This window comes from Hyaena hyaena, unplaced genomic scaffold (assembly GCF_003009895.1).
Source record: "Hyaena hyaena isolate Hyena2069 unplaced genomic scaffold, ASM300989v1 scaffold_832, whole genome shotgun sequence".
In the NCBI taxonomy this organism is placed as follows: Eukaryota; Metazoa; Chordata; class Mammalia; order Carnivora; family Hyaenidae; genus Hyaena; species Hyaena hyaena.
The window spans coordinates 636,406-650,054 of NW_024081466.1; the positions used below are offsets into that span (position 1 = coordinate 636,406).

A 13,649-nucleotide genomic window follows, 5' to 3' on the forward strand; every position below is an offset into this window, starting at 1 on the left:
GGTTTCTTTCAGGAATGAAACCGTAAGTGTTTCTTAACGGTAACTATAAACTGTTCTCGCGCAATCCACCTTTCTCCAGGGAAAAGTTACTCCCTTAAAAGCATTATGGCCCACCAGGCTATTTTCTCGGTTACCACGAAAACATCCACCGGTCCAACACTAGCTCCTCCCCCACCCCCACAATGCATCTCTCTGTTCCTGCTAGGTGGCTGCTCTGTCACGTGTCACCCAACAGAGCGCGCTCCCGCTTGGCGCATGCGCAGAGACTATCCCCCACAGCTATTTTTCTCCGTGGCAGCGGCGGCGAGCGGAAGTTCTTGGGAGCGCCAGTTCCGTCTGTGTGTTCGAGTGGACAAAATGGCGAAGATCGCCAAGACTCACGAAGGTAAGCCGTCTTCCCCTGGTTATGTGTTTTCTCTTCCGCCCAGCCTATCAGGAGTCAATTTTCCCAGGCTTTTGCCTCGTCCTGTGGTTTCTTTTGTAGGGTGCCGAGCGCGCGTTTAGGGGCCATGGTCGTCTCCTTCGCTCAAGCGGCGCAGGCCACTGCCCCACGTAATGGCGTCCTACTTAAACACCGCCGGTAGGCGCTTTGTTCCGTGTTTGGGTCTTCCTCTTTCAGAGTTGCTTCTCTTTTCTGACCAGAGGCCTCATTTAAACGGCTCGCTAAGGAGTAGTCCAGGGCAAGGGATTGGGGGAACGGGCGTGGTAGCAAAAGTCTTCCTCCCCTCAGTACTATTGGCCGTTTGTGCAAAGGATAGGAAAGCACTGAAATACGGCAGCCGCTGTTTGGGCGGCCCCAAATCGAATTTAACCTAACCATTGCTCTTAACCTTGGCTAATTTGTGTGTCTTCAGGTGTCTAAGATACTTTGATTTTTTTTTTTTGTATGAAGTGATTCGGGAATAAAATCTGGTATCTTTTTAATCCCTTGATAGCTTGTGGCATATTGGTCTTTTTTTTTTAGGAGTCTGGATTATTGGTGGAAGAAGGAGAGGCACATTATTTATATTAATGGCCAATGTTTTCGAGATAGTTGATCGTTTTATGAAAGATGGTTGATCGTTTTATGAAAGATGAAATATGAAATTAGGAGATTGTTGAGAATAGGCTGGAGTCCTTTAGGGAACATCCAGAAACAGCAGGTAATAGAGTCGCTTCAGAAGAGATGAGGTGTGGGAATTTTGGAGCTGTATTCCTTGGTTTCCAATGTGGAATTTGAAGTGTTCATCAAATACGAGGCTTTCAAGAGAGTTTTCTTCCAAGAGAGGCTTCCAAGACTTATTTAACTCGTCGTTTCTAGGTGCCTGGCTCAGTATAGTGGAGTAACAAAGATGAAGGCCGTCAAAGTTTTATAGTCTAGTAGGGAAAACAGATGCGTGTACGTTTTCATCCTTTTATGAGGCAGGTGAATGCTTAAATAGAAATAGAACAAGCAACATGTTCTGGGATCCTGGGTAACGGAGTGATTAATTTATGCTTAGGACTATTTCATAGAGGAGGTGACGTGTCCCTGGTGTAAAAAATCAGTGCGTTTTAAAATACGGGAGGACATTTGAGTCTGAGAGACATCTTGTAAGGAGGCAGGGAGTCATGAAAGTTGTGTTTGAAAAGAGGGTACAAGGAGGGAAAATGTAGATGAATCTGGAAAGGTTGTTTGGGATCAGAAGGTGAATAGCATCAAACAGTTGTGTTACACACACCAGAACTGAAGTCCAGCTTTCTGCAACTTCTAAAACATGCCAGTTAATTGGCAATGACTTTAAATATTTTTCTTATTTTTGGTAGGTATTTAGGATTTATACACTGTCTTAACTCAGAAGTGTTTTTAGGCACTTACTCTTCTGTCTCTAGACTAACTCAAAATGATTAGAAAATATAGAGATGTTGCTATTTTTGTTCTTCAGGAGTAGGTTGTTCATTTGGGGCATTTTGTGGCTTTATTTGTTTATTGGTATCTTTATCATAAGATACTTTTGGACAGGAAAATGAAAATTCTGATCAGTTTTCTTGCATTTTTTTGAAACCCAGTTAAAAGCTTTGATCTGCAGAAGATTGAAATTCATTGGACAAATTTTTGTCATTTTATTTGTAACTATGCTATCAATATGAAATAACTGATGCTTTAAAAAAAAAATGTATAGAAGGGGCACCTGGGTGGCTCAGTTGGTTAAACTTCCAACTTCAGCTCAGGGCATGATCTCTCGTTTGTGGGTTTGAGCCCCACATCAGGCTCTGTGCTTACAGCTCAGAACCTGGAACCTGCTTGGGATTCTGTGTTTCCCTCTCTCTGCCCCTCCCCTGCTCATGCTCTATCCCTCTCTGTCTCAAAAATTAATAAACATTAAAAAAATGGAAAGAAAACAAAAAAAAAGTATAGGAGTGTTCAGTTAACATCAGAGCACTGTGTACAAGACAGGACAGGGAATATGACACTGAAGATGATAAATGTTTACTGTAAATACACGTAATATTTACATAGTTTCTTACTCCCTTGTGATATTTACCTGGACAACCACAGTCCTTTATCATGCATCTCTGTTTTCTCTTGAGAAGTCATCTCTGATAACCTGGAGCAGAATTTTTGGTGGGGTTTTTGTTTTTTGTTTCCATTTTGGTGCTACTATAAAACTTTATAAGTATTGTATTAGAATACTGGGTTAGGGTTTTTTTCTTCGACTTTGGGATTGTTGTGTACAGGAATTGTACCTTCATATCCCCAGTATCGTGCCTAATGGGTACTGATTTATTGAGAAATTATGCTGGAAATACTAAAAATTTCACAGAAAGGGGTTGCCTAAACTGACTTTTGATTGAGTAGGTTTGGATATGTGTGTTCAGCTGAGGTAGGTGGGAACTAGGACTTAGTAATATATTGGGAACCTTCGGGGCTGAAAGGAAAAAAGGCATCAAATTCAGGAAGGCGTTAAACACTGATCTGGGTTTGACTTGGCTTTCCAGTAACTACGGAACATAGTGCCACCTCCTCCCAGGTAACAAGTTACTTCCACACTTCAGGAAGGTCATTGGTTGCAGTGTGAATGACAGTAAGAGCAACAGTTCTTAGGCTAGTCAAGTAGTTGGTAGAAGAAATTGAGTTTGAGCCTCAGTGGGGTAACTTTTTAAAATGTGTATTGTACTTGTTAATTTTTGTTTTAGAATTGTCCATTGTTTTGTTTTTTTTTTTTATGAAGATATTCTTTTTACCCCTAAACATTGCTGGTAAAAAAAAACCAAAACAAAACTTTATTGTAGTTGGTAATTTATTTATTTTTTTATTACAAATTTTTTTTATAATGTTTTTTATTTATTTCTAGGAGAGAGAGAGAGAGACAGCGTGAGCAGGGGAGGGTCAGAGAGAGAGGGAGTCACAGACCGAAACAGGCTCCAGGCTCTGAGCTGGCAGTCAGCACAGAGCCCAACGCGGGGCTTGAACCCACGAACCGCGAGATCATGACCTAAGCGAAAGTCGGACGCTTAACCGACTAAGCCACCCAGGCGCCCCATATTACAAATTTTTTTTAATGTTTTATTTTTGAGAGAGAGACAGAGCATGAGTGGGGGAGGGACAGAGAGACACAGAATCCGAAGCAGGCTCCAGTCTTTTCAGCTGTCAGCACAGAGCCCAGCATGCGGCTTGAACCTACAAACTGTGAGATCATGACTTGAGCCGAAGTGGAAGTGGGTGCTTAACCGACTCAGCCACTCAGGCACCCCTGTAATTTATTTTTAAAGTAATGTGTCAGTTTTTTTTTTTTTTACTTGAATTGTGAGTTAAATAATGTATTCTTTTTTCTTTTTAAAGTTTATTTTGAGAGAGCTTGAGCAGGAGAGGGGGAGAGAGAGAGAGAGAGAGAGACAGACATGCTCTCAAGCAGGCTCGTGCACCGCTTGCACAGAAACCAAGTTACTTCTGCCTTTTGGGAGAATAGGTAACATTTATGGACCAGGCTAAGGTGTCAGTAACATCCAAAGGCTGTACATCTGTAACATATAATGAACAGTGACTAGAATATTGCAAATCATCCAAATTAAAAATGTGGAATAAAAACACACATCTGGGGCACCTGTGTGGCCTAGTCAGTTAAGCATCCAACTCTTGATTTCTGCTTAGGTCATGATCTCACAGCTTGTGAGATCAAGCCCCAATGTCAAGCTCCGCTCTGACAGCACGGATCCACTCTTTCTCTCTCTCTGCCCCCCCCCCCCCCCCCGCCCGTAAATAAATAACCATTTGAAAAAAAGACACTTCAAGCAGTAGAAAGTGCTCCATGCTGGATTTAACAATATCTGGGGCATGGAAAAAAGGCATAGAAGGGGAAACCAGTAGAGTTGGTGGGGAGCAGTTAAACAGATTGTTGTATCAGATGTGACCAGTGGTGGTTTATCTCAGAGTTTGATATTTAGGTCTTAGTTGAGATTATAAAAAGTACGTTAGATAATTAGGGCTTAGTTTAGATTATAAATAGTAGGTAACATGTCGACCCTCTTTGAAAAGACCCCTAGTTCTGCAGTACTCCTTGAACAATAGTTACAGTCAACTCCCAGATAAAACATTTGACATATTTATGTCGAAAATGTTTGTTAATTATAACATCACATGTTTTCTGATTATAAAAGTAGTATGGTGATTTTTAAGAAAATGAAAAATGGAAATCATTAAGTGACTTTTAAACCAAGTGAGCTAGCTCACAAATTTATTCATTAATATACATAGTTAATTAATGTCTGTCTTCTAGGGAAGGATTTGTTCTTTGATAGTTGAAAGCATGCTTAAGATCAGAAATCCCTGCCTTTAAAAAAGAGGAGAGTTTCAATGAATAATGACATTTTCTGTAGATTATTAGAACAAATTTAGTTTTGAAAAGTAGGTCTATATCTTAACATTTGTTAAGATTTTACATTATTATCAGCAAAGTAAAGTTAGAAAAGAAGAAGAATGACAAAGATTGAGAAGAGTTGGGACTTTTAAGATTGAAGATATTACGTAAAACTTAAAAAATCTGTTTACATCTAGCAGAGGGTTCCATTTCAAAGAAGAGAGAGCTTTAATTTTTGTTTCTTGGGGTCAGAGGCTTTGGTTTCAAGGGGCTGGAAGAAGGAAGAACCAAAAATGAGGAAAAAGGGAGAAACTTCAGAAAAACGTGCTTAATTTTTTTTTTTTTACTTTTTATTGAAAACTGCAAACATACACAAAAATAGAACAGTGAAACGAACCTGCATGTTGCACCCATCACGTAGCTTCAGCAGTTATAAACATGGGCCCACTTTTGTTTAATCTGTATTCTAGGCCTACCACCCTTCCCATTATTTTGAGGCAAATCCCAGACGTATTATTTTATCCATACATTTTTCAATGTGTATCTATAAAATGTAAGGACTTTGGGGGCGCCTGGGTGGGTCAGTTGGTTGAGCATCTGATTCTTGATTTCAGCTCAGGTCATGATACCACGGTTTGGTTCATGGGATCATGCCCCCCTCCTTCAGCTTTGCACTGACAGCTCAGAGATACTCTCTTCTCCCATTCTCTGCCCCTCCCTCGCTTGCACATGCAGTCTCATTTTCAAAATAGACTAAAAAAAATTTTAAGGACTTTATTTTTAATGCTTATTTATTTTGAGAGCGAGCGAGCAAATGAGTGTGTGGGCCTGAGAGCTGTCAGTATAGAGCCCAACTTGTAGGGAGGGGGCTCCATACCTTGAACAGTGAGATAATGACCTGAGCCAAAACCAAAAGTCTGATGCTCAATTGACTGAGCCACCCAGGCACCCTTAAAATGTAAAGACTTTTCAAAAAAACATATGGTTTTTGCACGTAAAATTAGTATAACAAAATATCTAGTCAATATTCAATTTTGTTGATTGCCATATATATATATATTTTTTTTTTTTTTTGCAGTTTTAAGTTCCAAATAAAATCCCATACAGGGATTAGTCTTACATCTTTACGTTCCTCCGTATCTTTCTTTTTTCCTTACAATTTATTTGTTGCAGCACTCTTGCTTTGTAATTTCCCATGGTCTGCAAGGAAAGGAGAAGAGGGCAGTGAAAACAGCCATGACTGCCTCTTAGACTCTCTTATCGCTACCACTGCAGTTAAGATGTCTGGAGGCCCACAAGCAAGGGAGGCACCAAGAAAATTATTGGATTTAGCAGTGAACACAGTTCTGAAATCATACTTAGGGTTAGGTTGGACTAGCCATGGCAAGGAAATCTAACAAAGGATTTGTAAAATCAGGTTCCCCTCCCTCTAATTCTAATGGCAGTGAATGTACTCTCACTGTTTTTCTAACAGGCTTACCCTTCTACCTGAAGTAGTTTTGCATGAGTCCCTGTGATATTTGTACCTTAAAATAGGACTATCAACTTAAGAAAATCCTCATTCTCAACTATTTGCCATTAGGGATCCTCCTTTAGTGAGGCTCTTACGGACTGGAGTCTAATGTTTAACTAGTACTTTGATTTCTTGTCTAAGACTTTTTTTTTTTAAAGACTATGCCATTTCGGGATATGAAGGACAATCCATAACTTCAATTTTAGTGTTCCAAATCTGCTCTCAAGATAGGAAATTCTACTTTATTTTTACGTTTTCAGCATCAGTAACCAAGAGTACTACTGTATATGCTGCCCCTCCTCTCACTTCTTCATAGATTTTACTTAAAATGGGGGAGGGTTGGGTGGGGAATAGAAGTGAAGCTTTGAACTGGAAAATGAGAAAATTTAGGAATCCACACTAGATACATCTGCCTCCTGATAACCTCCCTTTTTAACACCATTAAACTGGAATTACTTTTCTTCGTTTTACTTATTCTCTTAATTTCCTCCATTTCATCTCTTAAACTGATTCTTTCTCTGTTATACAGAATAGTTCAGCTCTCTTCTATGCTCAAACTTGTGTAAGTAAATTCACCAGAAGGACTTTGTAAGTTTCTTTTATTTTTTTATTAAAATTTTAAAATATGTATTCATTTTTGAGAGAGGGAGAGAGCACGTGCCTCCCTGCAAACCAGGGAGGGGCAGAGAGGGAAAGAGAAATCCCAAGGAAGCTCTGAGCTGTCAGCGCAGAGAGAAGGGCTTGAACTCATGAACTGTGAAATTATGATCTGAGCCAAAACCAAGAGTTGGACGCTTAACTGACTGAACCACCCAAACACCCCCGTAAGTTTCTTTTAAATTGAACATGTACTGTTTTAAGACCTAGCGGACTAGATATTTATAAGACTAGGTATTTACCCAAGTCCTAATAAGTCCCATGTTAATATAAAAACCTGTATGTAAATGTTTTATAGCAGCCTTATTTGCAGTCCTTACAGACTGCAACCAACCTGAATACTGTAATGCATAGGAATACTACTTGGTAATGAGAAATACTGATAAATATATCAAATATATCTTGAAGACTGGAATATTTAACGCTTCAGATGGATTAGAGTGCCAGCTCTTGGCAGTTGTATGTGTGCCCATGAGGAGCTTCTAGTCTTGTCCAATCACCACCAGACCATATCTATTTTTCTTTATCTTCACATCTGAATGTTTCAACTATAGGGAGTCTGAATTGGAAAGGGATTAGGCAGGAACAGAGGATTTGTTCTTGTTGGTTATAATTGAAGTAGGGAGAGATTAGCATAAACAGTTCCTTCTTTCTCTCCTTCAAGTCTTGAAACATTTTGGCCCTCTAGTTATTCTTTTCGGTATGTTCCTCATTCCCCCCCCCCCCCATTGTTGCTAATAAATCCTAGCTAGCATTTGCTGTCAGAAATGATCTATTTACTCACCTTTAGTCAATTCATATTACAGAAAGTACAGGAATATCTGCGTGCCAGTAGCCCTAATTTTGTGTGACAGCTTTGAAAATAAACTGGAGACAGTTTTGTCTTTCCCAGAGCTACAAAATGTTTATAAAATTTGGAAAAATTACGTTTAATGACTTCTGATTGAAAGTTACTTCTTAATTATTAAATAGTGTAACATTACAGAAAAGTACAGGAAAAATAATGAATATTGCTCAGATTTACCAGTTCTCAATATTTTGCTATATTTGTGCCACAGATTTTACTTGCTTTGTAAACAAAATATCACACGCATATTAACTTGATTATACATTTTATAAATGTTTATAAATATAATATACATCTGTTTGCTTATAAAAATTGAGTGTTCTATTTCGTATTTTGGCACATAATTTACTAAATAATTACTGAGTTTTCTGTCATTTATTTGCATAACAGCTGAATGTTGGGGAATCTGTTACCTTAATTTTGTGGAAATGTGATGCTTGTGTAAATGTGCTATAGTTTACAGTGCATAAACAAAACTTACTAGCTATGTAGACTTTCATCCATAATTTGAAGCAGATATAGATATAGTGCCTGGTTTGCATATACAACTTGTAGAAATTTACTAATGAACTCCCTTCAGAATTGATTAACTACAAAGAGTTGCCTAGTCCCTAGGTAATCTTGTCGCTGCATTTAATAGGAATCCAGTCATAAAATACATAGACATTGTACTAACAAAAATTCAATAGTTTGAGTACTTTTGTAATTAGAAAACTTTTCTTGCTAATCCTTAAGTACATAAAATCATTAGGTAAGATTGAATAGATGAAAATAGTTTCTGAATAAATGTATTATCCAAATACCCGACTAGCTGCTGTAAACTTAGACTGGAAGAATCCTTTCAAAGGAAAATAAAACCGTACTGTGTAATGTGTGTGTGAAGGGGGGAGGGTAAGCTGCCCAATATGTGTGGTGTGATGTAGTTTCTGTGAAACAACACCTCTTTCCTGCTTTTTTGTTGTGTATGAGCTAGAAAAAAGTATAACATCCTAAATTGAAAATTTTAAAGGTGAGTCGGAGCTGGAGGACGAGGGCCATGTACACATTTCCTGGGGTGTTTGTTACTGATGTAGAAATGTGGGCTCTTGGTGTTTTTTTTTTTTTTTTTTTTTAAAGAAAAATGGAAATACGGGGTACCTGGGTGGCTCAGTTGGTTAAGCGTCTGGCTCTGGCTCAGGTCACAGTCTCATGGTTTGTTAGTTTGAGCCCCGCATCAGGCTCTGTGCTGACAGCTCAGGGTCTGGAACTTGCTTCAGATTCTGTGTGTCTCTCTCTCCCTGCCCCTCCCCCACTTATGTGAGGTCTGTGTCTCTCAAAAATAAACATTAAAAAAATTTTTTTAAAGTAGGGGCACCTGGGAGGCTCAGTCGGTTAAGCGTCTGACTTTAGCTGAGGTCATGATTATGGTTCACGAGTTTGAATCCCAAATCAGGCTCTGTGCTGACAGCTCAGAGCAGGGAGCCTACTTCAGATTCTGTATCTCCCTCTCTCTCTGCCCCTTCCCCGCTCACACTCTTGTCTCTGTCTCAAAACTAAATATTAAAAATTAAAAAATTTTCTAAAGTAAAGAAAAATGGAAATATAAAATAGGATTTATTCACAAAATATATGTGGATGAAGAAACCTGGGCTCTTAGATTGGTATTCCAACTTAATGGTCCGAGGCATGGGAGTCCGTCTTTTTAGCAGGTGTCCCAGGTGACTTTAATGTAGTAGGTTGTTAGTAGACACTGGTGCTTTAGAGGGGAGATGCAGATTATTTGACTGGCCTGATTTACTGTTTATGTGTCCTGTCTGGATCCTGATGTCAGTAGCATTTGTGGTCCATGAAAAGAACCTATTTACTTAAAGTTGATCCATCCATCTAGTGGTTTTTCTTGGAAAAACATTTTTAAATCATTTTCTCAAACAAATTTAAGAAATGGAAATGTTTGGGAAGGAAAAAAAAGAAGGCTTAATCTCTACTCACCCTTTAGCCAATCTTGTTAACTACTGAGGTTTCTTCTGTGTTCTGGGACAAAAAGTTTCAGGGGTGAGTGAGGGGAGCAAATGTGAATTTAAGACTTTAAAAAAGTAGAATAGTAAAATAATAGTAAAATAAACCACCCAGCTCACATGAAAATATTTCTGTTCATGATTAATCATGGTGGGGGCTCCTGGCCACCTGGGCTGCCTTAACAGTTTTTGAGGAAAGAGATGCAGGAAAAAGTAGTAACTGTGGAGATGGTGGTGCTGTGGATACACCATAAGAATTTTGAGATGTGGTTTCAAACTGGAGCTGCTAAGTTCGGTGGTAAACCATGTTCCATTACTTTTGAGTTTCTGAGACTTGGTCCCACTGTTACATGGCCCAGCGGTACTTTGGACTAGATTATATTATTACATTTTCTGCTTTAAAGCATACCCATTATGAACAATGGAGGGTTTTCTCCCTTCGCTGAGGATGTGGAGTTGGGCATTTATTTGCATTGTACCATTTGAATCTTTTTCTTTTGGTATTTGCAAACTAGTAAATGAGCTTTTTTAAAATGCCTGGTGTCAAAGGGTTTTAATTCAGTTGAAGGTAATGAGCCTGCAGGAATTGAAACATGTATTTGTTAGGCCACAAAAGAAATCAGAAGCTGTAGAAAAGCTTTGTATCTTAAAACACCTAGGTATTCAGATTACTACGTTAGTTTGGAATTTAAACTAATTTCCTAATACTTGGGAGGAAAGACCACAAAAAGTTTGGAAGGCTAGTCTATTTAAAAGAGACTATAATCCAGTGCCTTGCCAGGTTCTTGATAGGTTCATGGATCAAAGAAGAGAACATCTAGAAAGGATGTTACTAGGATGATGATTTCTTGAGCCTGTTAATACTATTTTGATTATATAGAAGAGTGTCTTAGATCTGTAAATACTTGCTGAAATAGTTGGTGTTTTACATCATGTAGAAAAGTCGTATGTACGTACATATTTGCTGTGTTTCATATACATAAGCATTTATTGAAAATAGGTGAAGACTGTTTATTGTATGTTTTAATTTTTTAGTCTTGAAAGATTTCAAAATTAAACATTGGTGGGAAGTTTGGGAAGCAGTTGAGAAGAATTGATGCTTCATCAAATGTATAATCTTCTAAATGTCAGACCATTGGATAGAACACAGGGTGAGATATGGCAAGAGTTCATTCATTCGTGGAGTGCTTAAGTGCTTCATGTTCATTATATCATTTAATCCTTAAAAAAAAAACTTCAAGTTGTAGGAAACTGAGACAGAGAGGTTAAATAACCTATTAATTAGTAGAGAAAGCCTTTATTTGAAGGCAGACATTTTGGCTCCAGAGCTTAGACTCTTAATCATAAAACTAGTGTCATGGTAGTTGCAGCCAAACTGTGTAGGGCTCTAAATTCTAGGCTAAAAAATTTAGACTTTACACTTTATTATTTTACTTTTAAGAGTGTAATCCTAGATGTTTAGGACATCACCTGGGAGCTTGTTAGGAATACAGAAACTTGGGTCTAATCCAGGCTTACTGCATTTTGACAAAATCTAGAGACTTTTTGTTGCACATTTCTATCTAGTTTGAGAACCACACTCCATGGTACTGTTTGTTTGCATTTCTGATATTGTTGAGTTTAAATGATCTTGAATATTGTTCTTGGCCCCTAAACAACATTGACAGTATTATTTTTTCATTTGGGAAAGGGTTTGGAATTCAACAATAACTTAAACTTTGGTAACCCATTCTTATGGTAAGAGTAGTTTGAAGTTGATGAAATGGTAAGCATCTCTTCTGTAAATGAGTATTGTCTGTTGAGGTTGAGGTGTATTAAGTGTATTAAAAATCAGTACTAGGAGTAGTTCTAACTCCTTATATATTGCAATTATTTTGAAGTTTATGTATCTAGAAGACTACTTTGATAATTTCTTCTAGAGAACTGCATTGTGTTGAGTCTCTTTGGGAAATTTAAAAAATCTGTATTAACTTTCTTAACAGATATTGAAGCACAGATTCGAGAAATTCAAGGCAAGAAGGCAGCTCTTGATGAAGCTCAAGGAGTGGGCCTTGATTCTACAGGTTATTATGACCAGGAAATTTATGGTGGAAGTGACAGCCGATTTGCTGGATACGTAACATCAATTGCTGCAACTGAACTTGAAGATGTGAGTTACCGACTGTACAGGCGTCTAAGTAATTTTTTTAATGTAGAGCAAGAAATCTAAAATAATTTTCTATTTTAATCTTCTCATTTAATCTCATTTAAGATTTGGAGCATTGGGGGATCTTTTTTTTGAAGGATAAAACTATTGAAGGTGTCCTTCCTCTCTAAGATCAGAAACTTCTAGAAGTTATCAGTTCTGAAACTTTATGTTAAAACTAGTTTGTTTATCTAAGCAAAGGACCTGCAAATCATTAACCATTGTAAAATAAATCCCTATTGTGACCTACTGAGCTCTATAGAGTATCAAGTGTGAGTGAACTTTATTGTAGATAGCCATCTGTCCTTGCCACTTTTAACTTCTGACTTGTGCTTGCCTGATACTGTGTGTTTTTCCCCTTCGTGTCTTCATATGAAGGGAATGATGCTAATGGACTTTTTCATTTATTCTGGAGGATGACCACCTACCTTTCATTTTGAAATACATCCCTCAAAATATTTCTATGTATTCCACAAAGCTTATTTTGTCAGACCATGCCAGACATCCATATTTGGTGAAATAGTCATTTTTGTGTGATTTAGTAGCAAATATTTTATGTATATAGATTATCAAACTTGTTTTTATGTAATTCAAGCCACATTTTATTTTATAGTTGGCACTTTTTTTCAGAAAAATTTAATAAAAGTTCCAAAGGTATAATTTCCAGAAGTTAGGCTTCTGTAGAATATAATGTTGGTCTGTTTAAACATACTCTTGGGGAAACAAATACATTTAAAATCAGTTACATTTTATTTGTGTGGTTAAATCATGTTTAAAAAAACAAGGAGGGGCTCCTAGCTGGCTTAAGTAGAGCATGCAGCTCTTGATCTTAGGGTGGTGAGTTTGAGCCTCATGTTGGGTGTAGAGATTACTTAAAAATAAAATCATTAAAAAAAAATCAGGGAAACTGGAGATTTCTAAATAAGTTGTTTGCAGTTTCCAAATCTGAGAAACCAATTTCATTATGCTTTCTGTGAGAAAATAAAATGCTCAGGTTTTTCTAGTCCGTACCTACTTTATTTTAATTAATTTCCACAGAAAGTATTTTAATACTTTTAAAGGAGTAAAAAAACTCTTTAAAATAGGTTTAAGAGATGAAAGAAAATCTAAGTGTTTACAAGTCCGATGAACAAAGGTTTAGACATCACTTCGTCAGTAAGCCTTTTTTTTTTTTTTTTTTAACTTTGAGAGAAAGTGGCTTCTCACACTTGAAAGGAGGAGGGGAAGGGGCAGGGAGAGAGGGAGAACCCCAAGCATGCTCCTCGCTGTCAGTGTATACCCAGATGTAGGGCTTGAAGCTGTGACCCAAACTGAAACCGAGAGTCAGACACTCAACTGATTGAGCCACCCAGGTGCCCCTGTCAGTAAGTCTTTCGGTACCATGTTAAATCTGTACGTTCTTTCTCATTTTTAAGTTCTGACTTTTTTTTTGTGGTTTTTTGGGGAACATTACATTACAGGATGACGATGACTACTCATCATCTACAAGTTTGCTTGGTCAGAAGAAGCCAGGATATCATGCCCCTGTGGCATTGCTTAATGATATACCACAATCAACAGAACAGGTGATCCTTTTCTCTTGTTCTTCCTCCCTCTTTTTTAAAAATTAAAATCAGAGTTTATTCGTAACGAAAAC

At 37.8% G+C, this 13,649-nt stretch overlaps 1 protein-coding gene across 3 annotated transcripts in view; it reads left to right on the plus strand.

Moving 5' to 3' along the window:
* Positions 1–240: 240 nt before the first annotated feature.
* Positions 241–13,649, plus strand: part of SF3B1 (splicing factor 3b subunit 1) — a 38,623-nt gene continuing 25,214 nt past the window's right edge. For all 3 annotated transcript variants that reach the window (XR_005525957.1, XM_039219757.1, XM_039219759.1), the window contains exons 1-3: positions 241–385; positions 11,811–11,977; positions 13,474–13,578. Coding sequence is in view for 2 of the 3 variants with exons in the window: in XM_039219757.1 (XP_039075688.1) it covers positions 256–385; positions 11,811–11,977; positions 13,474–13,578 (402 nt within the window). In the remaining variant the exon portion in view is untranslated. The remainder of the gene's footprint in view (positions 386–11,810; positions 11,978–13,473; positions 13,579–13,649) is intronic.